This window comes from Erpetoichthys calabaricus, chromosome 4 (assembly GCF_900747795.2).
Source record: "Erpetoichthys calabaricus chromosome 4, fErpCal1.3, whole genome shotgun sequence".
Lineage (NCBI taxonomy): Eukaryota > Metazoa > Chordata > Cladistia > Polypteriformes > Polypteridae > Erpetoichthys > Erpetoichthys calabaricus.
In genome coordinates this window covers 200,872,540-200,898,330 of record NC_041397.2, presented here as the reverse complement: position 1 = coordinate 200,898,330, position 25,791 = coordinate 200,872,540, and the positions used below count along the sequence as shown (strand labels likewise).

Below are 25,791 nucleotides of genomic sequence, written 5' to 3'. Positions count from 1 at the left end.
ATCGCCTCATCCCACTAGTAGTGACACTGACCATAGACAAATGCAAAACTAGTGAAAAAACAGTCAGAAAAGATGAGGAGGGAGAAATGTCAGTGGCCTCCACCTGTTAAACCATTCCTGTTTTGGGGGTCGTCTAATTGTTGCCCCTCTAGTGCATCTGTTGTTAATTTCATTAACACCAAAGCAGCTGAAACTGATTAACAACCCCCCTCTGCTACTTAACTGACCAGATCAATATTCCAGAAGTTTCATTGACTTGATGCTATACTCTGATTAAAAAGCATTCCTTTAATTTTTTTTGAGCAGTATATATAGTTCATATACAGTATATACAGTATATATATAAAAAGAAATACTTGGCTTCTTTTAATATTGGCTGGACATTCAAAATAATATAATATTTGAAGGAATGCTCCTGAAAAAAGTGTGTAGTCATGGGGTTCCTGTAGTTGGCTCTGCTCACATCAACAGTGCAGGAAACATGGTTCCTGTGTACGGCCAGGAGTTACGTCTTCTAGGCATCTGTCCTTACGCAAGCTCAAATGTTCAGTGGAGTTTCCAGAGATTTATTTATTTATTAATAAAGAGAAGTATTCTCTTTATTATTCATGATTTGATTTATTCATTTAACAGTCATTTCAGCATTATCTATATATAAGTATAATAGAATGCCTGTCTGTATCTTCCTAATCCTGCATCCTTTGATTGATCAAGACTAAATTTTGCATATTTGCTCTGTAAGACCAAACAGACAAGACGGACTACTTTGGATCCCTGAATTTTATCCTTGGGGTCTAAGCGTTTTTTTTCCCTGCGTGCTTCAGTTTGCACATCAGTGCCACCTACAGACTCTGAAAAAGTAAAACATCCAAATAGACTGAATATCCGGACTAGCAGACAAAATGTTCACAGCTTAACTTTACTTAACCCAAACAATGCTGTGTGCTGTACGTTAATGAGGAAACTTCACTATTTCTACTTATTATTTCTTTTCCTTCTACTCACTTGATGCCAAGGAGGCATGTAATTGGTTAAACTGAAAATTGTCAAAGGATGTTATGAAGGTAATTATTAGAATGGATGTCCTATTTTATGGTTATATATTTTTTTGACACATTACACATGTAAGGTGGTTAAAGTTTAGGTAATAATATTACCATTTCTTCACAAAGACGATCATAGACAGATGACATAAGTTAACAAGTAATGTGTTAGAAATTGTCTTTTTTAAAGACAGTTACACATATTCACCTTTCTGTTGGGTGCCCATTGTTAGAACACACAATGGTTCTTGTTGGCGTGTCGTTGGAAGTCGTGAACTGGATAAAATGTCTTCCAGGGCAATCTTTTACTATCCAGATAGCAGAAACATCTTTTTGCTAAAAATCTTTGTGGTCTGTTTTCTTGTGTATCATCTTTTTGCTTTCCTTCCTTGACTTAGTAACTTGCTCTTTGTTTTTGGTCTTGACACACAGTTTTGTTTGTTGTTGAGGTTTTGACCTATTTCTGTTTTCTGTCCTTCTCTTAGTTACTCCAAATCTTGTCTTTCCTGCAGACATAAAATAGTGCTGTAGACATTGGTATTTTGAAGAACTTCAGATCTTGACTTGCCAATATTGTAAAGGCTCACCAGGAAGGACACCGAAGCAGCTCAATTCAGGTACCACCACCTCTGTTACCTGTTCTGGCATGTTGGGCTGTGCTGCTGCTATGCAAGTTGCTCTCTCCCAGATGTCAGAATCTTGTGGATGATACAAACATAACAAAGAACTATGATGCTTATGCCCTTCTCTCTGCCACTTTAAACTATATTCACATCCTTCTACTCTGTCTCTCTCTCTTTTGATTCTTTCTATTCCATCTCCTTTTTATGCTTGCTATTCTATCACCTACCTACTCAAAGTCTCAATTTGAGATTTTTATTTTGCCCACTGTGATAATGCCTTCCTATTTAAACAATTTCAGGAGGCAATTCCTGTCAAAATCATACTTATGTAAGATTAATGAAATCACTATTTTGTTATCAGATCACAACACAAATTACAACATGTAAATAAAAGAACAAAAAAACAATTCCAGATATAACATGTGATAAATAAAATAAATTGCCAAAGCCTGATACTCCTGAGACACAGTCCCCAGGGGCAGCCATCAGGAAGTCACAATAATGCCCATATAGATTTCACCTCACAGAGCAATTTACAGGTCCATTTCCATGCCAAAGTAACAAATACACACCACACGATATTATCTATTATGAAACTTTAATGATGCCACTATCATTTTTTGGTGCACAATCAACCGTCACTAGAAAGAAAACAGGGACTCATGGAGAAAAAAAAATAACATTTGTCACTTATGAAATATGCAATAAATAAATCATATACAAATGCAATAGTTAAGTCAACCTATAAGTAATTTGCCCAGTCTTTTCAATATTTTGTATGAACCCACATATTTAGGAATTAGATTTTATGACAGAACCTTCAAACTGAGGGCTTTTGCACAGGGCCAACTGTTCTTGTCCAAATGGTAACATGGATGCTTTTGATGTCTTCAGTTACAAATAGACCATTTGTGAACAGGTGCTCTAATATTCCAGACCCATTTATAGTTAAGACAGTTAACCTGACAGTAGATTTACTCTTTCCCACAAGCTAATGGGGTAATGTTGAAACAAATATTGGTAGCAATGTAACTTTTTTTTACCATTTTTCTTGAAATGTTAAAAATGCCAAACTTACAGTCTGTTTAAGCATGGAATATGTTGCAGCCAACATATGGTGACATGTCTACTTACTTGAACAACTCATAGTAAGCTGCCGGAAGTTCCAATTGGATTCACTGGAAAGCATGTATACATCTTTTCCCAGGTTGAAAGGTACATCATGAGAAATCTTTGATAAATATGAGGCTGGGCGCACTATATTGCATGTCTCGACAATATATATAGAAATATGTTAGTTACAATATATTAAGGAAAATGTATGATTCATTATATTTTGGATATAATCTTAAAAATATGTATTTAAACTGCATATATTTTACATTAAATTGAAATTTATGATCACATATTTTAGAGTATATTGCAATATATTTCATTTTTGTAAAGGTTTTTACTGTAACTTAGGAAGCAAAATGGAGGGAAAACATTTTTCTCAAAAACTATTTATTTTAAATGCTACTTAGTGTTTTTGTATTGTGTATATGTGTTCATCATTACATATATTAAGTTTTTATAGGTTAAGCCCCACGAGGCAGGACCACCATTATGTTATTGCTGAGGAACTGCCGTCAGCCTTTATATTCAGGCTAAGAATGAATAAAGGTCCCTTAGAGCATTATTGATTGGGCCCTCAGTTCTGCTCAAGGCATAAATGATCCCCTCTCAGCTACTATAAGACTAAATGGCAAAATGCCCCCCGGAAAATTCTAATGTCAAGTCTTTCAGCCCCTGCAGGAGGTCAACCTAGGTGTGCTGGGATTTGCCTAATGCCCTTAGTGTTCCACCGGGCATAAAGGTGTCCCTTCTCAACCCCTTAGAACTTCCAGGGCAAAATGCCTCCCTGAAAATCCTATGTCCAAGGCGTTCAGGAGGTCAACCTGTATTGTTTTCAATTTTTTCTGGTTGAGGGACTTTGTTTTTATTCTTGTTTTTGGATTGTGGCTTTGGATAGCCTTCGGATAGGCTTGCTTTTTCTACCTTGTTGTTCCATTTTTGTGCCTCTTTTGTTATTTAATAAATTCTTTACATTTAGGCCTGTTGTATTGATTTTGCCTTCTTGAGACTGGGGTTTCCAGTCACTTTCTGCCTTGAAAAGCATTTTTGAATATTTAAAGTGCTTTTGAATTTTTAAAGCCTGAGTCTCACTTTGTGCCTCTAAAGGTTTGAAGGCTGCCTTTTTAGTTAGGGTACACACTGCCCGGAATAAGGCCTATTTCTGAGGCAGGTTCAGTGAATTCCTAATTTGTCTGGTGACATTTTGAGGCCTGTTCACCCTGTTTTTTCCAATTGTGCACTGCACATCATAGCAAAACTATGGTGCTAGTGTTTAGGATGAAACACTGAAGAGAATGGTTCACATAGTCAACCTCCCTTTCTGCCCCATGGAAAGTCTAGAAGAGCCTTTATCCTCGTCTGTAAAATTCTTGGCAGAGGTTTCTGATCTTCATGGGTTTTCCTTGACACCTTATCAACATTTTTTAGGTTCTGTAGATGTTCTGAAAGACATGACAAAGTAGTATTTAATGAATCAACAGATGGAAAAGTATGCTTAAACCTATATTGTCATTCAAAGAATGGCAACCCTGTGGCAGTGGTTATCAGGGCACTTCTTGAGAACTCAGCTAGCAAAAGGAGTTCCTCCCAATTGGTTTGACCATTGTCCACTATACACCTCAAAAACTTTTATAGTTTTCAATTCACCATTTTCTGCCCATCCATTGCTCTGCAGATCATAATTTTGTGTCAGATTTAATTGTATGCCAACCTTGGCACAGCTGTTTTTCCAAACCTGTGAAATGAATTGAGGTCCCCTAGCTGAAATGATAGTCTTGGGGGAAATTCATGTAGAATATCACTTTATAAAAATCAAATTCTTGGGACTAGTTTCTTTCATGGGACAAATGTACATACAGTCTTTAAGAATATGTTGGCAATTACTAGAACTGTAGAAAACCTTCCAGAGAATGGAATATCTGTGATAAAATCCATGGAAATGTCATTTCAATGTCTATCTTGAAGTAGGATTGGCTGTATAACACTTGAAGCACTGCCATTTGCCATTTTGAATGTATTACAAACTCTGCAAGCCTGCACATAACCCTTTATGTAGTTTACAGAATACCTGAATTAGTCAAAAAATGTGCCAAACTGACTATGAAATATTACTACAGTGCCCATTATCATACCTTGACAAGACATTTCTTTCTTTCTCTTACTCTCCTAGTATGTAGCTTGTCCCTGTACCTCACTTTCCTGCCTATCAACCATTGGTCCATTGAGCAAATCATCTCACATTTCTAAACCAATAAGAAAAAAATGCAACACCATGTCCTTTTGGATTGCGCAAAAAAAAAGGAAAAGTATACTGTAGGACTATTTCAAAGTTAAAGAGAAAGCTCAGCAAAATATTTCTTTATAATTTTTAATTCTTTATAATTCTTTTTAATTAGTTAGCTTTTAAACTACATGATCAAGGGCTTTGCCTGACATAACTTTCTAAGACAATGGAAGAAAAAAAAAAAAATAGGAAAATATTATCAAACCAATAAGGTGCATGTACTTCCTGTGCCACCTCTGAAAATTAAATCAATACTGAACTTTAGGTTTCTGTGCCACAGAATGTACCTGCAAGCCTAATTAAATAACTGAGGTTTTTAGATTGTCTTGATCGCCAAATTTCATATTCGCGACTTGAATGGCCCAAGTTTCCAGTCAACTTAAAAAAAAATTTGTACCAAGAATTTATAGTAAATTAATCTACTGAATGCATAGCTTTAATGGCCTCAGACTAATAAGTGAAGTCAGAAATACCAATCAAGTTAAACTTATTAAAACAAATTATCAGGGTTACCCTCTTTTACAGCTATGCATTGTTCTGTACAAATATGTTAAAATAACAGTGTTGCAGCAGCCTTTTACACAGAGCATAAATATTCTGTTTGTAGGAAAGTGCACTTTTCATAAGTGAGTGCTTTTATCCCCATGAAAAAATACAGCCTACATAATTACTTCGATCTGCAGACTCAAGCAGGCTTTTGTCTTGATTGAAATGGTCACTTGACAATCGTCTTTTCATCAATTTTTATATGTTATGACCTCATGGAAAAAAGTCATGTACCCACATGAAAACTGTAACAATTTTTAAAAGTGCATTACTTCATTTATTATAAAACTGTGGAGTCACTTGAGAAAATGGTGTGTAAACCAAATATGAAAATTTTTTATAAAATTAAAAATATAAGGTAAATATCAACATCCAATGACGGACACAGTGAGAATGTGTAGGTAAGTCTATGAAAAGTATTTTTGTTAAATAGATTTTGTGTTCTTAGCTTTTGGTTGGATCAAACATTGCTATTTGCACATTTTAATGTTTTTATTTAATGCCATCTGAGGTCTTGTACTAGTGGCAGTGTCACCCATAGTAAACAGGTCAAGGAAGAGGCTCCAAACAAAAAGCACTTCAACACTTAAATAAGTATAGGCAGAACATGTGGGTGAAAGCATTCTTTGTCTCTACGGCTGTAACTGTGGAAGAAGTCTGCAGCGAAACAGTGGTCTCCAGTCATTGTGGCCCCTCATTCCACTGGATCAAGGGCACTAATTTATCAAAATCTTAAGGATACATCTGCACCCTGGCTCACATTAACACTTCACATGTAGGATCCTATCAATGTTCCCAACCACTCCTGCCCTGAAGTCCTGCTAGTGGCAAAAGGAAAAGAACTGTGAATCCATCTAAACATATGTGCTAGAAGTTAAAAGGTCATCTGTCTCATGGTATACGATTTAACAGTTCTATTCAGGGTGCCTTTTGCTCAACCCAGAAAGGGTGATCCTAGAAATGGTGCTCTAAACATAGTCTGTCTCTCCTTCTTCCTGTCATGTCTTAAATAATATAACTACCATTAATATCACAGATCAACTTCTATATCTTGGTAACCAACTCTCTTAAAAGGTAATCATCAAGGATAAAGTTCTACATCAACTTTACCATTACATATTCAAGAACAGTTTGTTCATGAAGGACACCAAGTTAACTGTTTACACTAGAGTACTGTACAATAGCAAGACTTCAGTTACCTAAACATTTACCTAAAACTCTTATGAAATTTCATCAGCACTGTCTCCAGGAGGCTCTCTGTGACAACAGTGCCATGAACCTGCAGAATTAACTTTGCTGAATGGGAATGACATGAGCCATTTACTCCCACCAGAGTCAGATCAGAAAACATTGGATGACCACAGGAAACTGTTTCCAGAGACCCTTAAGGCCTACCCTACAAAAGTTCAGATCAGTATCACTACCAGGAAGAACCGAAGTACAGAATCTCCCCTATGATGCCGCATGTTTCATCGGGTGACACATAACATTGAAAATGGTTGCCTCTCTAATGAGATGGATAAAAGATAGCAAGGGAAGGAGAGGGAGGAGAACACATATTTGCAAAAGAGTTTCTTAAAATGAACCTCATGTTCCACTAACACAAGATATATGACTCAAGGCTTGAACTCTTCAGCCATCTAAGGACAAACAGATAAAGTAGTGGGGCGTTGTTCTCATTTGGCATGTTTATCTGAAAGAAAGAGAGAAAGAGAGAGAGAAAGAAATAAAAAGAAATAAAAAGAGGAGTTAACATTATTCTTTAGGTGTTCATGATAGTTTTCTTTGGGAAATCTGAATTTATTCCACATTACAAAATGTTAGCTTTACTGGAAAGTTAAACCTACTCATGGAGGGCTGCAAATGCAGTAGGTTTTCCATCCAACCAAATTCTTAGTGAAGAACATGGCATTGATATATCCATTCAGTTCATTGCACTTTCTTTCTGTTGTGTCATAAACTCCATCCAGTTTATATTTTATTTTTTGTGGAAACCCAGAAAATTAAATGAGGAATTGTACAGTCCCTTACTTTTTTAGTTTTTCTTTTCTTTCTATTATTCTAAATATTTTATTAAATTCAGCTATGTAATGATTAACACATATATATATAAAATGGTAACCAATTTAGCTTATTCAGCTGATCTGCTCTTGTCTCTATGATTGTGTGCAACTTATAGTTAATTACCTTCTAGTTAATAAAATGAAACAATATTGAATTTACATTCTTGACAAGCAAGTGAATTAAAATGAAACACAAAGGACAGGCACTGAAGAATTATGGCAGCAGAAAGAATCATTCTAATTTTCAACGGGAGAAAAAGTCACATAATGAATAATAGAGCTAGAGCTTGCTGTCTGGTTAAACAAGGAGGTCAATTAACAAGCAGTTTCACACTAAATAAAAAAAACATTAACATGAAACTCTGCAGCTACTGTGGCCCTCCATGGCCGGTGTTGATCATTTCTGGGCAAATGCAATGCAAATATACAGTCCAATAGATAGTGCACTACAAATGTTAATGCTGAGGTCTATATTGATTACTTAGATTTCTACCCATCTTAGACAGGTGGCACAGTTAGTATATATATATATATATATATATATATATATATATATATATATATATATATATATATATATATATATATTATATATATACTGTGTAAGATATATATATTATAATATTTCTAATACTGCATAACAATGACAAAATTAAAAGCAAAGAATAAGGATGAAACTGTACATTAACAAATGCACAAAAATTTTAAAAATGGGGAAAAATGTCAAAATGAAACAGTTTATCACTGTTGGAAGAATTTCATCTTGTCATCTTGTGCTTTTATGAGCAACTTCTTTGCCAATTAGTTGGATGGGGCGATGTCACACTTTGCTGTCTTTTTTTTTCTTCATTGCAGCATAAATGAAATTCTTCCTTTTTTAAACAGTGCTTCATAAGGGTGTGAATGTGTACATTGTGACACACTGGCACCTCACCCTGTGTTTCTGCCCTGTGCCGGATACTGCTAGAATAGTATCATTTTCTGTGAGACTTTTTAATGGAATTGGCATATATATATATATATATATATATATATATATATAACATAACATGATATTTTCAAACCAATTTAGGAGTTTCCCCAGTTAATGCTGTACTTGGGGCAAGGCAGGAACCTGCTGTGGACAGGGTGCCAGGAACAAGTGGCTATAGAAAATGAATGGAAGTATAATTAATGAGTAACTTTAAATGATCATATAATAAAGTACACAAGGGATATACAAGGAAGAGAATTAGGTGTAAAAGGTGCAGTAAAAGATGAATACCTCATTGGAAGAATTACAGCATTATCCTATGACTTTTCCATCCCAACTTCTTTGTAATGCTTTATGATTAAAAACATGAATAGAAATGATTAACAATAAACAGTGGACAATATAACTTAAGACATACACTATAAGTAAGTCAAGGCTATTTAACCAATTTATATAAACAACATAATAAACATATTTAATTTTTAAAAATGCATTTCTACAACCATGCAAAGTTATAACACAAACTTTTCTTTTTTGGAGTGAACATCTTTTTACTGATGTAATAATTATAAACTTTTGGTCCACATCTGGGTGTGTAAAATAAAACAAGATTTAAAAAACAGATCTTATTAAGAAATGTTCCCAGTCCTCCAAAAACATTCAGGAGTAGATAAAAATATGAAACAAATGAAATATGGTGCACTTTTCAGGTTGCAACATTCGGGTTCATATTGATTGTCTATGTTGAGTTTAAATCTGGATTATATTTGCTTAAAAGGATACATATTATGAATATGACACTTCTTGAATTGTATTGTTATTACAATACGGACCAATCAGTTTTCAAACTTTCTACCGATAAACATCTTCAAATTTAGATCCCCAATAGTTTTTGCAGGTTGATTGTTATTAGATAAAGACGTGACCCGCATATTGAGCACTTCATTTCTATTGTAGTAGCACCACTGATTAGTAACTTACACGATTAAAGAGTGATCGAATGATCATACGCTCGAGACTGCCCTAAACAATGATCTAACCTGTAGTGGTAGCACTGGTCACTACCGCATATTCTTCAGCGTCCCACACCTTCTCTGCTCCGCATTGGTGCGGGCTACTAGGAATATATGTCGTCATATCCGTCACATGGTTTGGATTGAAAAAAAGATTTCACTTAAGAAGTTTTTTGTTTTTATTCTGCTCCTGACACAGAGTTACGCGCGACGAGATTTTGCATGGCTGGATTTTACTTTTTTTTTTTTTTTAAAGAAAGCGAAAAAAAAAGTATTTTCCTTACCTAATGAAATCATATATCTACAACTTTGGACGGAGAAGAAAACGCTTGCAAAAGAGACGGCGACTTTCTAGTTCGGTGGACTGAAGCTTGTCTTCCGTGGTGTAGTTTCTTTTTTGTGTTGTCGGCATAACGCTCCTTCTAAAACAAAAATGATTTTGTTACAGTCTGTCTGCCTGTTGCTTCTCGTTGGCCCGTGTATTCCCCAGTTCGTTTTTCCACTCCGAAGATCCAAGGAAAAGTTTCGCATTCCTGTGGAATTAAATGTTACCACTTCTAAGGCTGAAGGCGTCGCTTTAGACGGGCTTTCCTTGGCTTCTGACCCTGCCGGACAAGTTAACTTTTTTACAATGGTGAACAATCTAGAAGGAGACGCTAGTAATGGCTATTACATCGAAATGTCAATAGGATCACCGGCACAAATGGTAAGTGCGCACGGAGTTTATTAAGTTGGCAACTTCACAAAACACTAAACTTCGTTCTGTGTGTGTTGTGGAGGAATAAGCAGAGCAGAGATGCGTCCGCTGCGTTTAAAGCGTACCAAGATTGTCCGCTTCTGGAATTCTGTTTTTAAGGGTTGTTTCTGCTACCTCTTGTTTTAAATTGACAGGTATGATAGTATTACAAACAATATATTCATATTTAACCTGGAGTTATATTTGTGATTATAGTGTTTAGTTATTTATTCCTGTTAATTTAAAATGAGCTTTTGACGAGTACAAGAATTTAGGAGTAACGTAACATTCGGAATGTTGCGGAAGGCAGAAACCGGACGAGATGCCAGTACATTACACGACTCGCTCACACACTCTGGGCGTATACAGTCCACGCTCCCAACAAACGCGCACCCCTTTCAGAAGGTGAAAGGAAAAGCAACACAGACATAAGCACAAAATTAAAACACAGACTGCGAAAGCTGGTGGACTGAAGTGTTAAGGGCTAAGATTGTAGTTTTTGCTCATGTGATTAACTTAAATCGATTTGTCAAGTATTGGGAGGCACTCTGGCGCAGTGTTTAGCCCTCTGCAATGCCTGAGTGAGTTTGTACATTCTGCCCTTGTATGGATGGCTTATATCCTCATATCCCAAAAATGTGCAGATAAGATCAATTGGAATTCATGCGAGCTTGAACAGGTTAGGCAGCATTAATTGATAAAACAATTAATTATACAGTTTATAATGTAATGTAACAATTTATAGGTGGGTTTTCAAAATGATTATTCTGAAAGATTTTTTTATATAATTTTTGAATTTGAAATAAATACTAATGTTAAATCGATTATTTTTTTTCTAAACAAATTGGTACAATAACAGAATTATTAACTTTATACAAATTAACACTTTTCTAGTTAAAGTAGCTTATTAAAAGTGGTGTGCTACTTGTGACCAAAGTAAAGATTCCCCCAAAGAGCTTGAAGTAACTATTCCCCCTCCATTTGAAGATGAAATTACTTGTTTAATGATGTTACTGGGTGGCATAGTGGGTAGTGCTGCTGCCGCAGTTAGGAGACCCAGGTTCACTTCCCAGGTCCTCCCTGCGTGGAGTTTGCATGTTCTCCCCGTGTCTGCAAGGGTTTCCTCCAGGTGCTCCGGTTTCCTCCTACAGTCCAAAGACATGCAGGTTAGGTGCATTAGCGATACTAAATTGTCCCAAGTGCTTGGTGTGTGTGTGTGCGCTGGGGTGGGCTAGTGCCCTGCCCGGGGTTTGTTTCCTGCCTTGCGCCCTGTGTTGGCTGGGATTGGCTCCAGCAGACTCCCATGACCATGTAGGTAGGATATAGCAGGTTGGATAATGGATGGATGGATGATGTTACTTTTACATCTTATGGTGTCTTTGAAACATTCAGAGTTTCAGCAATGGCAGTGTTGCTAGCTTTATACCAAAAGTGTGTACACTCATCCCTAGAGCAAGCTTGACGAAACAAAATCAGAGTACAGTAGTTGAGGAATCTAGGAAGCAATTTAGATTAGTTATGTTTGGGGTGAGAAAAGAAAATTCATTACCTGTTTTAAAAGTAAGTCACTTGTCCATCCATTTTGTGATCTTGTTAACTTTAATTAAGATTCTATAAGGTGGAGTCCATAATTGCAGTCCTTAATACAAGATAGGAAGGAAACAATACTGTAGTGGTTTCCAGTCACATGGTACATATCCACACGGCCATATTGCTGCCTTATACTGCCTGGACCCCATTTTTGTGCCATCAGTGTGGAGTTTCGTTGTTCTCCCCTAGTTTCTTTACACTACCCAAATACATTCGCAAAGGGGATACAAAATTTGTTCATATGAGTTTGCTTTGTGTTAGGCTGGCAGACTGCTAAGGTTTGCTTAATACTTTGCAGCTAATGCTTCCAAAGTAGGGTTCAAGCTGTGATGACTCTGAATTAGATGTTGGAAGGTTCAGTATTTATTTATTTACTTGTACATATTTATTTGGTTCTAAAAGTGAAGTTGACTAATGACAGATGAGGTACAAAGCTTCGTTAGTAATCTTCAAAAAATGTCATTTATGGGTAGGAGCCTTGAGCAGTAAAATCTTAAGCCTCTTTCATTTAGGTGTCACATGATGATGACACATGATTTACTTTGCATTGCTGCTGGTTTGTGAGGCAGCTGATGAGGATTAATAAAAAAAAAAAAACAAGGGAATCAAAAGGATTTTTTTCACCCTAAAACAGTATGAATATATTTAATAGAGACTCCTGTAATGAATATGACAAAGGCTTGCTGATCTCTTAGTAATGTCTTTTGCAATGTCTGATTAGTTTGAATAACTGACTTTTTGGAAGGATACATGGTTGTATGATCTTAAAGGAAGAAAATTATCAGCAGTTTATATGCTGTGTGTTGTCCAACTATAAAATAATTAACATAGAAGGTAACACCCTTCCATGCCCCTTGCCTTCATGTTTTGTGATTTTTTTTTTTTTTTTTTTTTTTGCCTAAACATTTACATGGTTTGCATGGTTGGTATAACTATTTTCATTCATTATACCAAACAGCGGCTTGTACCTTATTTTGTAAATTTCTTGTATATATTATAGATATCTCCTAGTGTAGCTTTACTTTGGTGGAGGTATTTATATAGATTTTGGGGTTTGGTGTACTTTTGTTTTTGTTCTTATACAGTATAGTTTTTTTTTTTCCTTGTAAATATTTTTGGCGTTCTTTTGGAGTTTCTTCTTGAACGCCTTTTCTTTATTTAGGAAAACTACCAATTTTTGTGTATATACATTTTTGTCTTCATTTAATGCTCACTGTTTTTGACTGGGACATTATTTTGTTTTGTTAAACCTGTAAATAAACCTACTCTTGTTTTGGAAATACCACTTTTTTTGTGTCTGTATCTCCATGTCTGACTTTTCACAAATCTAATCCCAGTCGGTCCTGCCCTACAAGACGCCCCCTGTGTGACAACCTTACCACTACTCAGGGTGTTAAAAGATAATGACAAAAACACATGTAAAAAAAAAAAATAAAAAATTCAGCAATGTGAAATGGAGGTCCTGCTCAAAAGTGGAGGGAAGGAAAAATGTTCTATTTGTTGGCTTAAGCAGTGGTATAAGCAACAAAAGGAAATTGATGGAGTTGCACAGATGGCCAAGGCATTCAAATATTCAAGTTCAGAAAGTCACACTGTTACCAAAATGAGTGTAAATCAATTGTAAATTTTGCATAATTAATAAAAACAAGCAGGCAGCAGATGCAGTATTACTGTTTAGTCTGTTTCAGACAATATTACAAAAGGTGACCCCTTTTCTGGGGATACAAATCCATGTGGTGATGAGTGCTGCTGTGGTGAGCACATTTTCTGGTGCTGGCTGCACATACACCCCTGCCTCAGAAACCACTGAGCAATCCTCCAGCTGCGTGCTGAAGGACGCTGTTCTGGAGTCACAAAATGCAATAGTGGATGCTGTAAATGATGTGGAGAAAGGAATTCAGGAATATAAGTGCAGTTCTATGTGATATTGGCCACAAATTAAATGATTTGGTTAAAACAATAAATGCTGCCTCTGATCACCAGTTTTCATATTCAACTAGTTACATCCAAAAGAAGTTGTATTGTTGTCCGATTTGGCTGATCGTTTGGTGGGTCAGGTTTATCATACTGCATCTCTTCAGGTACAGGCAAGCCGTGATTGTGTGCCACTTTATGCAGCACAAACATGCTTGCACAATACAACATACTTTCTATGAACTATAGAGCAGCATATTAACAAGGTGGAAATGGTTTCTATTTACATGAGCAAATTTTTTCTCTGAAGGCATCTTTATAGCAATATGTGTGCAGTCGACTGTTCTGATTACACCAGGAAAACCAGACGTTGCTGCAAATTGTACAGTGATATTTCCCTGTTCAACCACAGGGTGAGGAAATTTTATATTTGAATGACAAGTGAATAATACCATCCCATACAGCTGGTATGGTGTGACTCAGTGATGACTGAGAAATACCCCGTCGGTCAGCCAGCGCTTGTTGAAAAGCTTGTGTGGCTATAAACCTGAGGTTGGACAGAACTTGCAGAGGAAGAGGCAGAGCACAATTGCTCAGAGTCTGCCTTTGTAAATCCGGCCACAGTTCAGCACACAGCTGCAAGGAGAGGTCTTATAAATCGAAATCGACTTAGAAGCCAGTCATCATCATGGGACAAGAAATTGCTATGATTTATAGATATGCGCTCTCTTCTAATTCTTCCATTTGCGATGTCTTCAAACAATGTTAAAGAAGCCATGGTAGTTGGAATAATTTGGCAATTTCATGCACCATTTATATTTTTACAGAATGATAACAATCAAATTCCTTAGTTTTGTAAATGATATGCAGTTATTCTGCGTATTTGATAAAGCCCATGTCATGGGTACAAATTTAAGAAAGAAAATGAAACCACACAGAAATGGTAGGACTGATGGTGGGTGCTGCCCATTTACAAAAACAAGCAGAAATGTGTGTACATGTGGTCTGAAGCTGCCGTGAAAATGTGCATAGTTTTACGCCAAGTTTTGGTTTTATTCCTCTCAATGTGAAAGTGTAAATGGGCATACACAACATTTTTGTGCATGCGCACCATTTATAAATGCAGCCGCAGGTCACTATGCTGTTTATATATAAAAAAAAAAAAAGACATAGCAGCTCACCAACATATTCAGATGCAGAGTTGAGTCCTTACCCACTATTGGAGTTGCATCTTTCTGCGATACCACCTCAACTCGAGACCAAATTGCAGAAACAGAAGGTGTTGAAGGTGAATCAGAATATAACTTACAATATGTCCTGAAAAGAAAAGATTATTTTATGTAACACAGACTTCATTGGAAAGGTAAATGGTAATATTAATGACACCTGCCATCCTGCTTTGTTACTTTTCTATTTTTCTATTCTGGGTAGTCTTTAGCATTCTCATCACCAGATTTTGTGACAGTTTTTATGCACAGGTCATAAGGCAATTCAAAAGCCTATCACATTGACCAATACACAAGTGTTTTGTGAATTACAGTGGTGTGAAAAACTATTTGCCCCCTTCCTGATTTCTTATTCTTTTGCATGTTTGTCATACAAAATGTTTCTGATCATCAAACACATTTAACCATTAGTCAAATATAACACAAGTAAACACAAAATGCAGTTTTTAAATGATGGTGTTTATTATTTAGGGAGAAAAAAAATCCAAACCTACATGGCCCTGTGTGAAAAAGTAATTGCCCCCTTGTTAAAAAATAACCTAACTGTGGTGTATCACACCTAAGTTCAATTTCCGTAGCCACCCCCAGGCCTGATTACTGCCACACCTGTTTCAATCAAGAAATCACTTAAATAGGAGCTGCCTGACACAGAGAAGTAGACCAAAAGCACCTCAAAAGCTAGACATCATGCCAAGATCCAAAGAAATTCAGGAACAAATGTGAACAGAAGTAATTGAGATATATCAGTCTGGTAAAGGTTATAAAGCCATTTCTAAAGCTTTGGGACTCCAACGAACCACAGTGAGAGCCATTATCCACAAATGGCAAAAACATGGAACAGTGGTGAACCTTCCCAGGAGTGGCCGGCCGACCAAAATTACCCCAAGAGCGCAGAGACGACTCATCCGAGAGGTCACAAAAGACCCCAGGACAACGTCTAAAGAACTGCAGGCCTCACTTGCCTCAATTAAGGTCAGTGTTCACGACTCCACCATAAGAAAGAGACTGGGCAAAAACGGCCGGCATGGCAGATTTCCAAGACGCAAACCACTGTTAAGCAAAAAGAACATTAGGGCTCGTCTCAATTTTGCTAAGAAACATCTCAATGATTGCCAAGACTTTTGGGAAAATACCTTGTGGACTGATGAGTCAAAAGTTGAACTTTTTGGAAGGCAAATGTCCCGTTACATCTGGCGTAAAAGGAACACAGCATTTCAGAAAAAGAACATCATACCAACAGTAAAATATAGTGGTGGTAGTGTGATGGTCTGGGGTTGTTTTGCTGCTTCAGGACCTGGAAGGCTTGCTGTGATAGATGGAACCATGAATTCTACTGTCTACCAAAAAATCCTGAAGGAGAATGTCCGGCCATCTGTTCGTCAACTCAAGCTGAAGCGATCTTGGGTGCTGCAACAGGACAATGACCCAAAACACACCAGCAAATCCACCTCTGAATGGCTGAAGAAAAACAAAATGAAGACTTTGGAGTGGCCTAGTCAAAGTCCTGACCTGAATCCAATTGAGATGCTATGGCATGACCTTAAAAAGGCGGTTCATGCTAGAAAACCCTCAAATAAAGCTGAATTACAACAATTTTGCAAAGATGAGTGGGCCAAAATTCCTTCAGAGCGCTGTAAAAGACTCATTGCAAGTTATCGCAAACGCTTGATTGCAGTTACTGCTGCTAAGGGTGGCCCAACCAGTTATTAGGTTCAGGGGGCAATTACTTTTTCACACAGGGCCATGTAGGTTTGGATTTTTTTTTTCTCCCTAAATAATAAAAACCACCATTTACAAACTGCATTTTGTGTTTACTTGTGTTATATTTGACTAATGGTTAAATGTGTTTGATGATCAGAAACATTTTGTGTGACAAACATGCAAAAGAGTAAGAAATCAGGAAGGGGGCAAATAGTTTTTCACACCACTGTATATTGTGATTTGTTGTAGGCATTGTATAACTGTGTCTAGTCTGTGGGAGAGATGCGAGTAAGAATTTAATTTTACTACAAACACAACAGATTACTGAGTGTTGTAGTTAAAGCAGATATCGTAAAAGTTTTTTAAAAGTATCAAGATGAGATACTGGGACATCTTAGCTAATAGCTAAGTAAATGTGCTTGATGAACTGAATCTTTTCACATTGGTTAGACTATGTACATTATGTTGCTCAAGTCATATCCTTTTAGATGACTACTTAAACCTCTATTGTCTTTTTTAGCCAAATCAAAATAATTGTTACATACTGCCATTTTTATGCCAGTAGTAAAGATGGAAAAAGACCTCACAGTGAGCTTTTTGTCCCCAAAAAACATTGTATGTCATAGTAGCAAGACTGCTTGCTGAATACAATTTCAATGTGTCATCATTAAACCTTTCTTTAGTGTTCTACATTTTGGACTGCATACATAATGTTTAAAACTAAGAATGAGAATTTTGTTTTAGCAGTTTCCTTGTCAGGCCTGTTCATCTGCTTTAACAGGCTTGGCTCTTGACAAGCAGGTTGAGTTTGAGAATAACAAATTTGTCCTCCATTGACTGTTCTTGTTCTGATTTTGTTTTAATACATTTTGACATTATCGGGCATTTTTATCATGATAAACGGCTACCATTCCCTCCTCCCAACAAAACACATCTGTATTTACTTTTTATTTAAGTGCTTTTTCTATAACCTATACTTTTATAGGAGTCCTTTTGTAAATGAGTGCTTAACTTTATTGCAGTGTTTTAGATATTATTATCCATACATCAAACGAAATCTTATTACTGGATTATGTATTCCCAGGGAGCTTTTATTGCACCAAAAGCATATCATGATTTTACAGTGCTGTAGTTTAGTATGTTGTTCTTATAACGTTTGTCACTTGTAACAGTGTTTAAGTGCTTACCAATATATAAGATCCTTGTCCTTTTTTCACCTCTAAGGAACAATTGTCATTTATTTAAGCAGCAGGGATCTCTGTGCAAGTCTCTTGAAGCAGCTGCTCATCCTTCTGCTCCACAGCTAAAGACGTAGAAACTGTGACTTTGCAAAACAATAACTGTGTTGTCGAGCAAGAACACTGTTGTTAAGAAGTGTTTGACATGCATGGGAAGTGTGATTTTTTTTTTTTTTTTTTTTTTTTTTTTTAAATGCACACATTCAGATATTCTGTAGCATTCATTATTCTAACTAGAGATGATACCCACTGTAGTTGCATAACATTACTAATTTCTTAATTTGGAAATAGTTGAAGCAAAGCTGTGATTTGCTCTTTGACAGTTCTCACATTTTAATATGAGTAGCATTGCTGTTGAAAGTAGTCATCAAACATTAACACCCCCACCAGATTATGCCTGTTTGAAAACACAGCTTTGTGTAGTAACACATTTGACTCGTCATTGCTACACAGGAAAACCAAAAGCAGTGAGATATGTGATGTAATTATAATTCCTTTTGCTAAATGTGCCAGTGTTTCAATGAGCTGCTAATTGCCACATCTGTTAACCCATTGAAGAAGACAGGGTGTCAGTGTAGCAGTTCACATCTGCTAATTGGTACAAACAAGTAACAGATGCAGCATCATCTTAGCACTTGACTGCCAAGTACCGCTGTGAGCAAAATGAGGCCTGATTAGCTTGGATTACTGACTGTATATGTTGGTAGAGTGAAAGCAGTTAGGTGCTTAGTTTGAGAAAGATTTAAATCAAATTTCAGCTTGTAGTTATCAATGAGAGAACTCTTGGGGCAGCAGCAAGAAAAACCTATTTGAAGCATTGTACATGAAAACACATTTTTAAATTTGTTGCAATTTGTTAATAGTTAAAAAGTTAGTATTGCTCTATATAAGATAAAGGTGTGACACATTGTTTAGCACTGATGCCTTTCAGCCCAAAGAGATGGGTTCAACATCTACTCTGCTGACTGTCTCAGTGGAGTCTGCAGATTCTGTTTTTCTGGGTTTTTACTTTCTTCATTCACTATATACATGTTGGATTCATTTGTAATTTCATTTGTAACTCTTAATTATCTTTGTGTTTAAGAGTTTGGAGTGACTGTGTAATGTTAAGTAAGCTCCAGCACCCAGCAACTTCAAGGCAGTCCTTGATCTGTTTCTGATTATTGTGGGAGACGGCCAGCTGTTCATCCCGGCCAATACCCCCAGGCTGCTAGATGGAGCCCTCCCTGTAGCATGGGAGTGCCCCGAAGACCATCAGGAAATTATGGACAATGGAGTTTTCATTCCCAATCCTGCTGGACACCGTGGGGCCCACCAGATGATGCTACAGGGAGGCTCAAGGACTTATACGTGCCCTATAACCCGGAAGTACGTCATGATCACATGACCAGAAGGAACGACGTGCTTCCGGGTTGAAGAAAAGGACTTTTTAATGTGACCCGGAAGTGATAAGGAATCATGGACTGTAGGATTGGAACCACTTCCAGGTCAGGGAGTATAAAGGATTGTGGGAAAGCCCAGACGAGTGAGCTGAGCTGGGAGGAAGGGTGGCAACGCGTCTGGGACAGGAGGATTGGTTATTGTATTGATTATTGATTATATGAGAAGTGTGGAGTGGAGGGTGCATTGTGCACGTTATTATTATAAAAATAAAGAGTCTGAGACTTTTACCTGGTGTTTGGCGTGGTACCTGAGGGTTCAAGGGAGCACTAGCGCCCCCTACTGTTACACTAAGTAAAGTCACAAAAAGAATCCATATCCTTAAAGAATTTAATCTTGATACAAATCAAGGAAATGTAGAAACTTGTACTTTTATATTATTAATAAAGAAACACTAATAAGCTGAAATGTTTTAACTCAACATATTTTTGGCATGATGCACATCTGTTATATCTGTTGATTGTCACGTTTGACAAAATCCTGTAAACATTTGCTTTGTAATCTTTCAAAGTTACATTAGATTTGATTTGAATGACATCAAGAATTATTTATAGGTCTTAATTATACGGAAACTTTAGGATGTGTGCTGCAGTTTTTGACTCCTGTCGTGCACATTCTGCATGCACAGCGAATCGCTAACATGTTGCAAGAATCTAACTTGACAATGCTTTTTTAAAACAGGAACAATCATGTCTGCTACATATAAAGGATTTATTCACTTAATGTATACAAAATATTGTCAAATCAAGATTTCCAGGTATCCATGTGTTGCACTAAGCCCACTTATAATTTATTCTATGCATCAACAGTCCAGTATGCGAGTAAACACTCCTTTAAAGACTGTGTAAAATTTACCTTTAGAAACTTTCACCTGTGCTCCATATATTTAGATAGACATGTAGTGTTTCTTTAGCATTATCAGTTTCTCAGATGTGAAAACATCAGATAAACATTTTTTTTGGTAGGTCAATGTGCCTTATTCTTTGTTGCTTTTAACTCCTCCATCTTCAAAAAGCTTTCCTTCATATCCTACCAAAAACAGGCCTGTGTATACTATAATTCTGTCTCACTCATAGCCATCATTTTGTGTATATTATGTTGGCATGGATATTTTGATTTATTTTTTTCATATTTTCAACTTCTGTTTCTGACCCCAATCACATTATTTTATTTTAACTTTAATTCATTTTCACTAGTAGCATTGTACTGATCTTGAATGTTTATCTTGCCAAAAACACATACCCTGCCTCCTTAGCAAAAGTCTTTGGTTTTAAACAAAAATAACTAACATTTACACATTATGCAGTTTTTGGAAGTGGAGGATGGTGACCTTAAACTGGCTTGTGACTTAGATTTTGCATGCAATATGTTCTTGTGACACACAATACCTCTCATGTCTTATTGCTGTTGGCATGGTCAGTTAATCTGTTGCCATCTAAACACAATACTCTATTTCAGACTTTGCGTGTGGTTTATCCTTTTCTGACTATTACAGCAGCAACCAAGATTTTAAAACTAGATTGTTCATCCATTTAATTTTCTTTCATTAATTTTATATATCAACTTTGAACAGTGTACACCACCGTAATGCTTTTTACGTACAAAGGATAGGAACATTTTTTTTATCCCCCCATGCTGTATTTTTACAATGGTGCAATGTCTGTCCCATACTGTATATACTGTAAATATCACTGAACACTGCTTTTCTTAACATCTATGACATATATATTTCATGTGTAGTCTAAAATATTTAATTTAATATTTTAGTTCAGTAATGGGCAGTACATTTATTACATGTGTCCAAGGTAACTAGTTGTTCAAGAATACTTTTGACATTTATATTTAGCATAAAAAATATCCATTATCAAGCCTACTTAATCCAGTTCTGGCGCTGAAAATTATCCAAGGATTGGGCACACAACAGAAACAAACTGTGTAACATCCCACTGTAGAATGGATTTTAGTGCACACACACATGACACATCTTTTGTACTGGTAATATTTAATTTATACATGGAATGTGTAATGTAAATTAGCAAGTGGAAATTGAATTTAACAAATACATAAATCTATTTGTTTTTAAATTTGCATAAAACCATCTAAATCTTTTATGTCTTACACTGAGAGGCTACATTATGTTTCATGTGCCCTTCCAAAATACTCGGCTACAGTGTGAGTGTGTAAATGAGGGGTGTTCAATAATGATACCTACCTAAATAGGATAGAAAGAGTTTTCAAAAAATGTGTTTTATTTTTCAATATAGTCCCCAGATAGCTCCATACACTTCATCCACTTTTCCTGCAATGATTTTAACACCTTGGGGGGGGGGGGTAATCTAATGTTTGACCTTCGAGCCAGAATGTCACAGCTGCCTTGATGTCTTCCATCATTTGAAAACCGCTGCCCACAGAGAGATTTCTTCAAAACTCTGAACAGGAAATAATCTGAGGGATCCATGTCAGAACTGTAGGGTGGATGGTTCAGCTGCTGGAACCCATATTCTTGGCTTGGATAGCAGCCTGTGATTGACGTGACATGTGAACTGGCACATTGTCGTGAAAAAGCAGCACGCCTGCTGTGAGTTTTCCTTGTCTTTCCTCCTTGATTGATTCCTGCAAAGTGATCATTGTGTTGGCATAACTCTACCCGATTTATAGTTGTCTTGTGTGGAATGAAGCAAAAAATCCTTCAGTGACCCAGGAGACAGTTGCCATGATTTTGTCTTTAAATTTTTCTGGCTTGAACTATTTTGGGGTGGGGGCTGACTTGTGTTTCCACTGCATTCCCTTCATCTTGGACTCGGGATCTCATGACAGACCCAAGTCTCATCTCCATTCACCAAAAGATGAAAAAATTCACTCTTCATGGAGCATCTCCAAGTTCTCCTGAGAGCACTGGGTTCTTGTGACCTTCTGACATGGCATCAGCATTCTTGGAACTCATCTTGCACTGACCTTTGTCATGCCCAACTTTTCTTGACTTATGTTCCAAACTGTACCTGCCAAGATACCCATTTCTTCAACTATTTGGGACACCTTAATTTGTATGTCTGACATAATTAAATCCTTGACTTTCTTGCAGATTTCTGTGGAAGTTGCTTCCTCAGGCCGTCCAGTGTGAGGGTCATCTTCAGTGGACTCTTTACCTTACATAAACTGCTTACTCCAAAATTTTACTTTACAGTATGATGGGGCAGACTCCCCATAAACTGCAGTCTTGTTTTCATTGATCTCCTTTGGCCTTTTCCCTTGTTTTGTGAGAAATTTTATCAGTGAACGTTTCTCCGAATCTAGCATTTTCTTGCTTGATTCACACAAGGACTCTCCTGACATCCTGTCTTCTGGAATGTTAGATTTGCACTGAGCCACAACTGTGCATGAGTAATCTTGAGACATGTCAAAACATGCACAGACATGTTTCAACATGCTTGCTACTTTCTTTCATACTGGGGGGGGGGGGGGGGGAGTAAATTATTGAATATGTATGGGTAAGACTAAATATAAGTGGCTTTACACAGAGCATAGTGATGAACATTAAATTACAGGGAGCTATGAAGGAGTACAGTAATCCCTCCTCCATCGCGGGGGTTGCGTTCCAGAGCCACCCGCGAAATAAGAAAATCCGCGAAGTAGAAACCATATGTTTATATGGTTATTTTTATATTGTCATGCTTGGGTCACAGATTTGTGTAGAGAGACAGGAACGTTATTCAAACACTGCAAACAAACATTTGTCTCTTTTTCAAAAGTTTAAACTGTGCTCCATGACGACAGAGATGACAGTTCTGTCTCACAATTAAAAGAATGCAAACATATCTTCCTCTTCAAAGGAGTGCGCATCAGGAGCACAGACTGTCAGAAACAGAGAGTAGAGAAAAGCCAAGCAAAATGACACCTTTTATTGGCTAACTAAAAAGATTACAATATGCAAGCTTTCGAGGCAACTCAGGCCCCTTCTTCAGGCAAGAGAGGAAAGCAAACAAATCAATAGAGCTGTTTGGCTTTTAAGTATGCGAAGCACCGCCGGTACAAAGCTGTTGAAGGCGGCAGCTCATACCCCCTCCGTTAGGAGCAGGGAGAGAGAGACAGAGAAAAACAAGGTCAAAAATCAATACGTGCCCTTTGAGCTTTTAAGTATGCGAAGCACCGTGCAGCATGTCGCTTCACGAAGCAGCTGCACACAGAAGGTAGCAACGTGAAGATAATCTTTCAGCATTTTTAGACGAGCGTCCGTATTGTCTAGGTGTGCGAACAGCACCCCTGCTCACACCCCCTACGTCAGGATCACAGAAAGTCAGCGCAAAAGAGAGAGAGAGAACAGTAAGTTGGGTAGCTTCTCCGCCTTCTGCCAATAGCGTCCCTTGTATGAAATCAACTGGGCAAACCAACTGAGGAAGCATGTACCAGAAATTAAAAGACCCATTGTCCTCAGAAATCCGCGAACCAGCAAAAAATCCACGATATATATTTAAATATGCTTACATATAAAATCCGCGATAGAGTGAAGCCGCGAAAGGCGAAGCGCGATATAGCGAGGGATCACTGTATCAGAAAAGTATGTCTTGCTTTGGCATTGATATGTTGTTGCAGACAAAGATCCAACAGATTTCAATTATGGCATTAGCAAAAAAGTTAGTTGCAGTTATAGTGGACTAATACACATAACCACAGTGCACTAAATGACACTAGCTAGAATAATTTGGATTCCTATTGATTCTTATTGAGGGTAAAAATAATGAAGTCCCTATATACAGTACCAGCAGTATAGGCCTGTATTGGAGATGTAATTGGATAAGGGTGGGAGGTATGAAGCATACTAAACCGCTTATGGGCAGGCAATGTTTTTGTGTTAAGGAAATCATCAAGTGCTGTACTTTCTGGGTAAAATGATTATCTTATTTTCCATATTGTTTGTATACATATTTTTTCTTTTTTTTCCCTTTTAACTTTTGTATGTAATGGCTACCCAGACTATTGCAGTATACCATTCCATTTTTAAGCCCTTTTAATTCTGAGCATGGTTGCAGTGGGCTGGAGCCTGGTTTTACACCACCAGGCAACCCGCACTATTCACTACTAGTAATTTCTGAAATCTTAAAGACTTTTCTTGGACTTTATTCATCTGTGATATTTTGTTTTGTCTAAATCTTCTATCAGCTATTTTTAAGGGGCCCTAAATCTCATCATGTGAGATTGTAGTTTAATAAATGCAGTTGTTCAATAGAACAAAATGCAGAAACAGTGTCATATTAATATTAAGAAGTAAAGATTACAATAATAAGCTTTTCCAAAAAATATATTTGCTATTTGCCAGATTTTGCAGTTGCATACTTAGGAAAAAGAAAAATGGACCAGGGTGTCTTTAAATATTCCCTAAAACAGAATGCTTCAATCTTTAGCATCAACATTACTTTTTGTTCTTCTTCTTCTTTCGGCTGCTCCCGTTAGGGGTTGCCACAGTGGAATCATCTTCTGCCATATCTTTCTGTCCTCTGCATCTTGTTCTGTTACACCCATCTCCTGCATGTCTTCGCTCACCACATCCATAAAATTTGTATTAGGCCTTTCTCTTTTCTGGCAGCTCAATCTTTAACATCCTTCTCCCAATATACTCATCCTCTCTCCTCTGCACATGTCCAAACTAATGCAATCTCGTCTCTCTGACTTTGTCTCCCAACCGTCCAACTTGAGCTGACCCTCTAATGTACTCATTTCTAATCCTATCCATCCTCATCACACCCAATGCAAATCTTAGTATCTTTAACTCTGCCACCTCCAGCTCTGTCTCATGCTTTCTGGTCAGTGCCACCGTCTCCAAACCATATAACATAACTGGTCTCGCTACCATCCTGTAGACCTTCCATTTCACTTTTGCTGATACCCATCTGTCACAAATCACTCCTGACACTCTTCTCCACCCATTCCACCCTGCCTACACTCTCTTTTTCACCTGTCTTCCACAATCCCCATTACTCTATATTTAGCATCAACATTACAATGGGGTTAATTTTAAAGCCCAGTATTTGTCTCATTTAACTGTATAATATAGTGCAGACAATGCAGGATTTCATCTACCACTACAAATAATTGCTCCCTGTCCTTATTATATGCTAGCAAAGTATATTGTTCAGCTCTTTGTGTGTTTAAATTTAAAAAAAAAAAATTGCAGTTAGTTTGCAGTGTGCATGATATTTAAACTACAGTATTGACTACATTCATGCAGTGTTTAAGAATTAAAAAAACTGCGTCATTGATGGTACTGTCTCATTACTTTCCATGAGTAGTTCA

The 25,791-nt window shown here is 37.0% G+C and overlaps 2 protein-coding genes and 1 long non-coding RNA gene across 3 annotated transcripts in view; 1 reads left to right on the top strand and 2 right to left on the bottom strand.

Annotated features, from left to right (window-relative positions):
• Positions 1-2,277: 2,277 nt before the first annotated feature.
• On the bottom strand, positions 2,278-9,800 carry LOC114650518 (uncharacterized). The gene is made up of 3 exons (XR_003716022.2): positions 9,627-9,800; positions 8,937-8,995; positions 2,278-4,221 (listed from the first exon to the last, which is right to left on the bottom strand). It is a non-coding gene; the product is annotated as an uncharacterized LOC114650518 (long non-coding RNA).
• A 32-nt stretch (positions 9,801-9,832) lies between these two features.
• The window catches only part of bace2 (beta-secretase 2), a 60,581-nt gene continuing 44,622 nt past the window's right edge, over positions 9,833-25,791 (top strand). Inside the window, exon 1 of the mRNA XM_028800179.2 lies at positions 9,833-10,364. Coding sequence (XP_028656012.1) covers positions 10,092-10,364 — 273 coding nt within the window. The 5' untranslated portion in view covers positions 9,833-10,091. The remainder of the gene's footprint in view (positions 10,365-25,791) is intronic.
• Positions 11,601-25,791, bottom strand: part of tmprss2 (transmembrane serine protease 2) — a 226,717-nt gene continuing 212,526 nt past the window's right edge. The window contains exon 15 of the transcript XR_007934874.1: positions 11,601-11,752. The gene's annotated coding sequence lies outside the window, so the exon portion shown is untranslated. The remainder of the gene's footprint in view (positions 11,753-25,791) is intronic.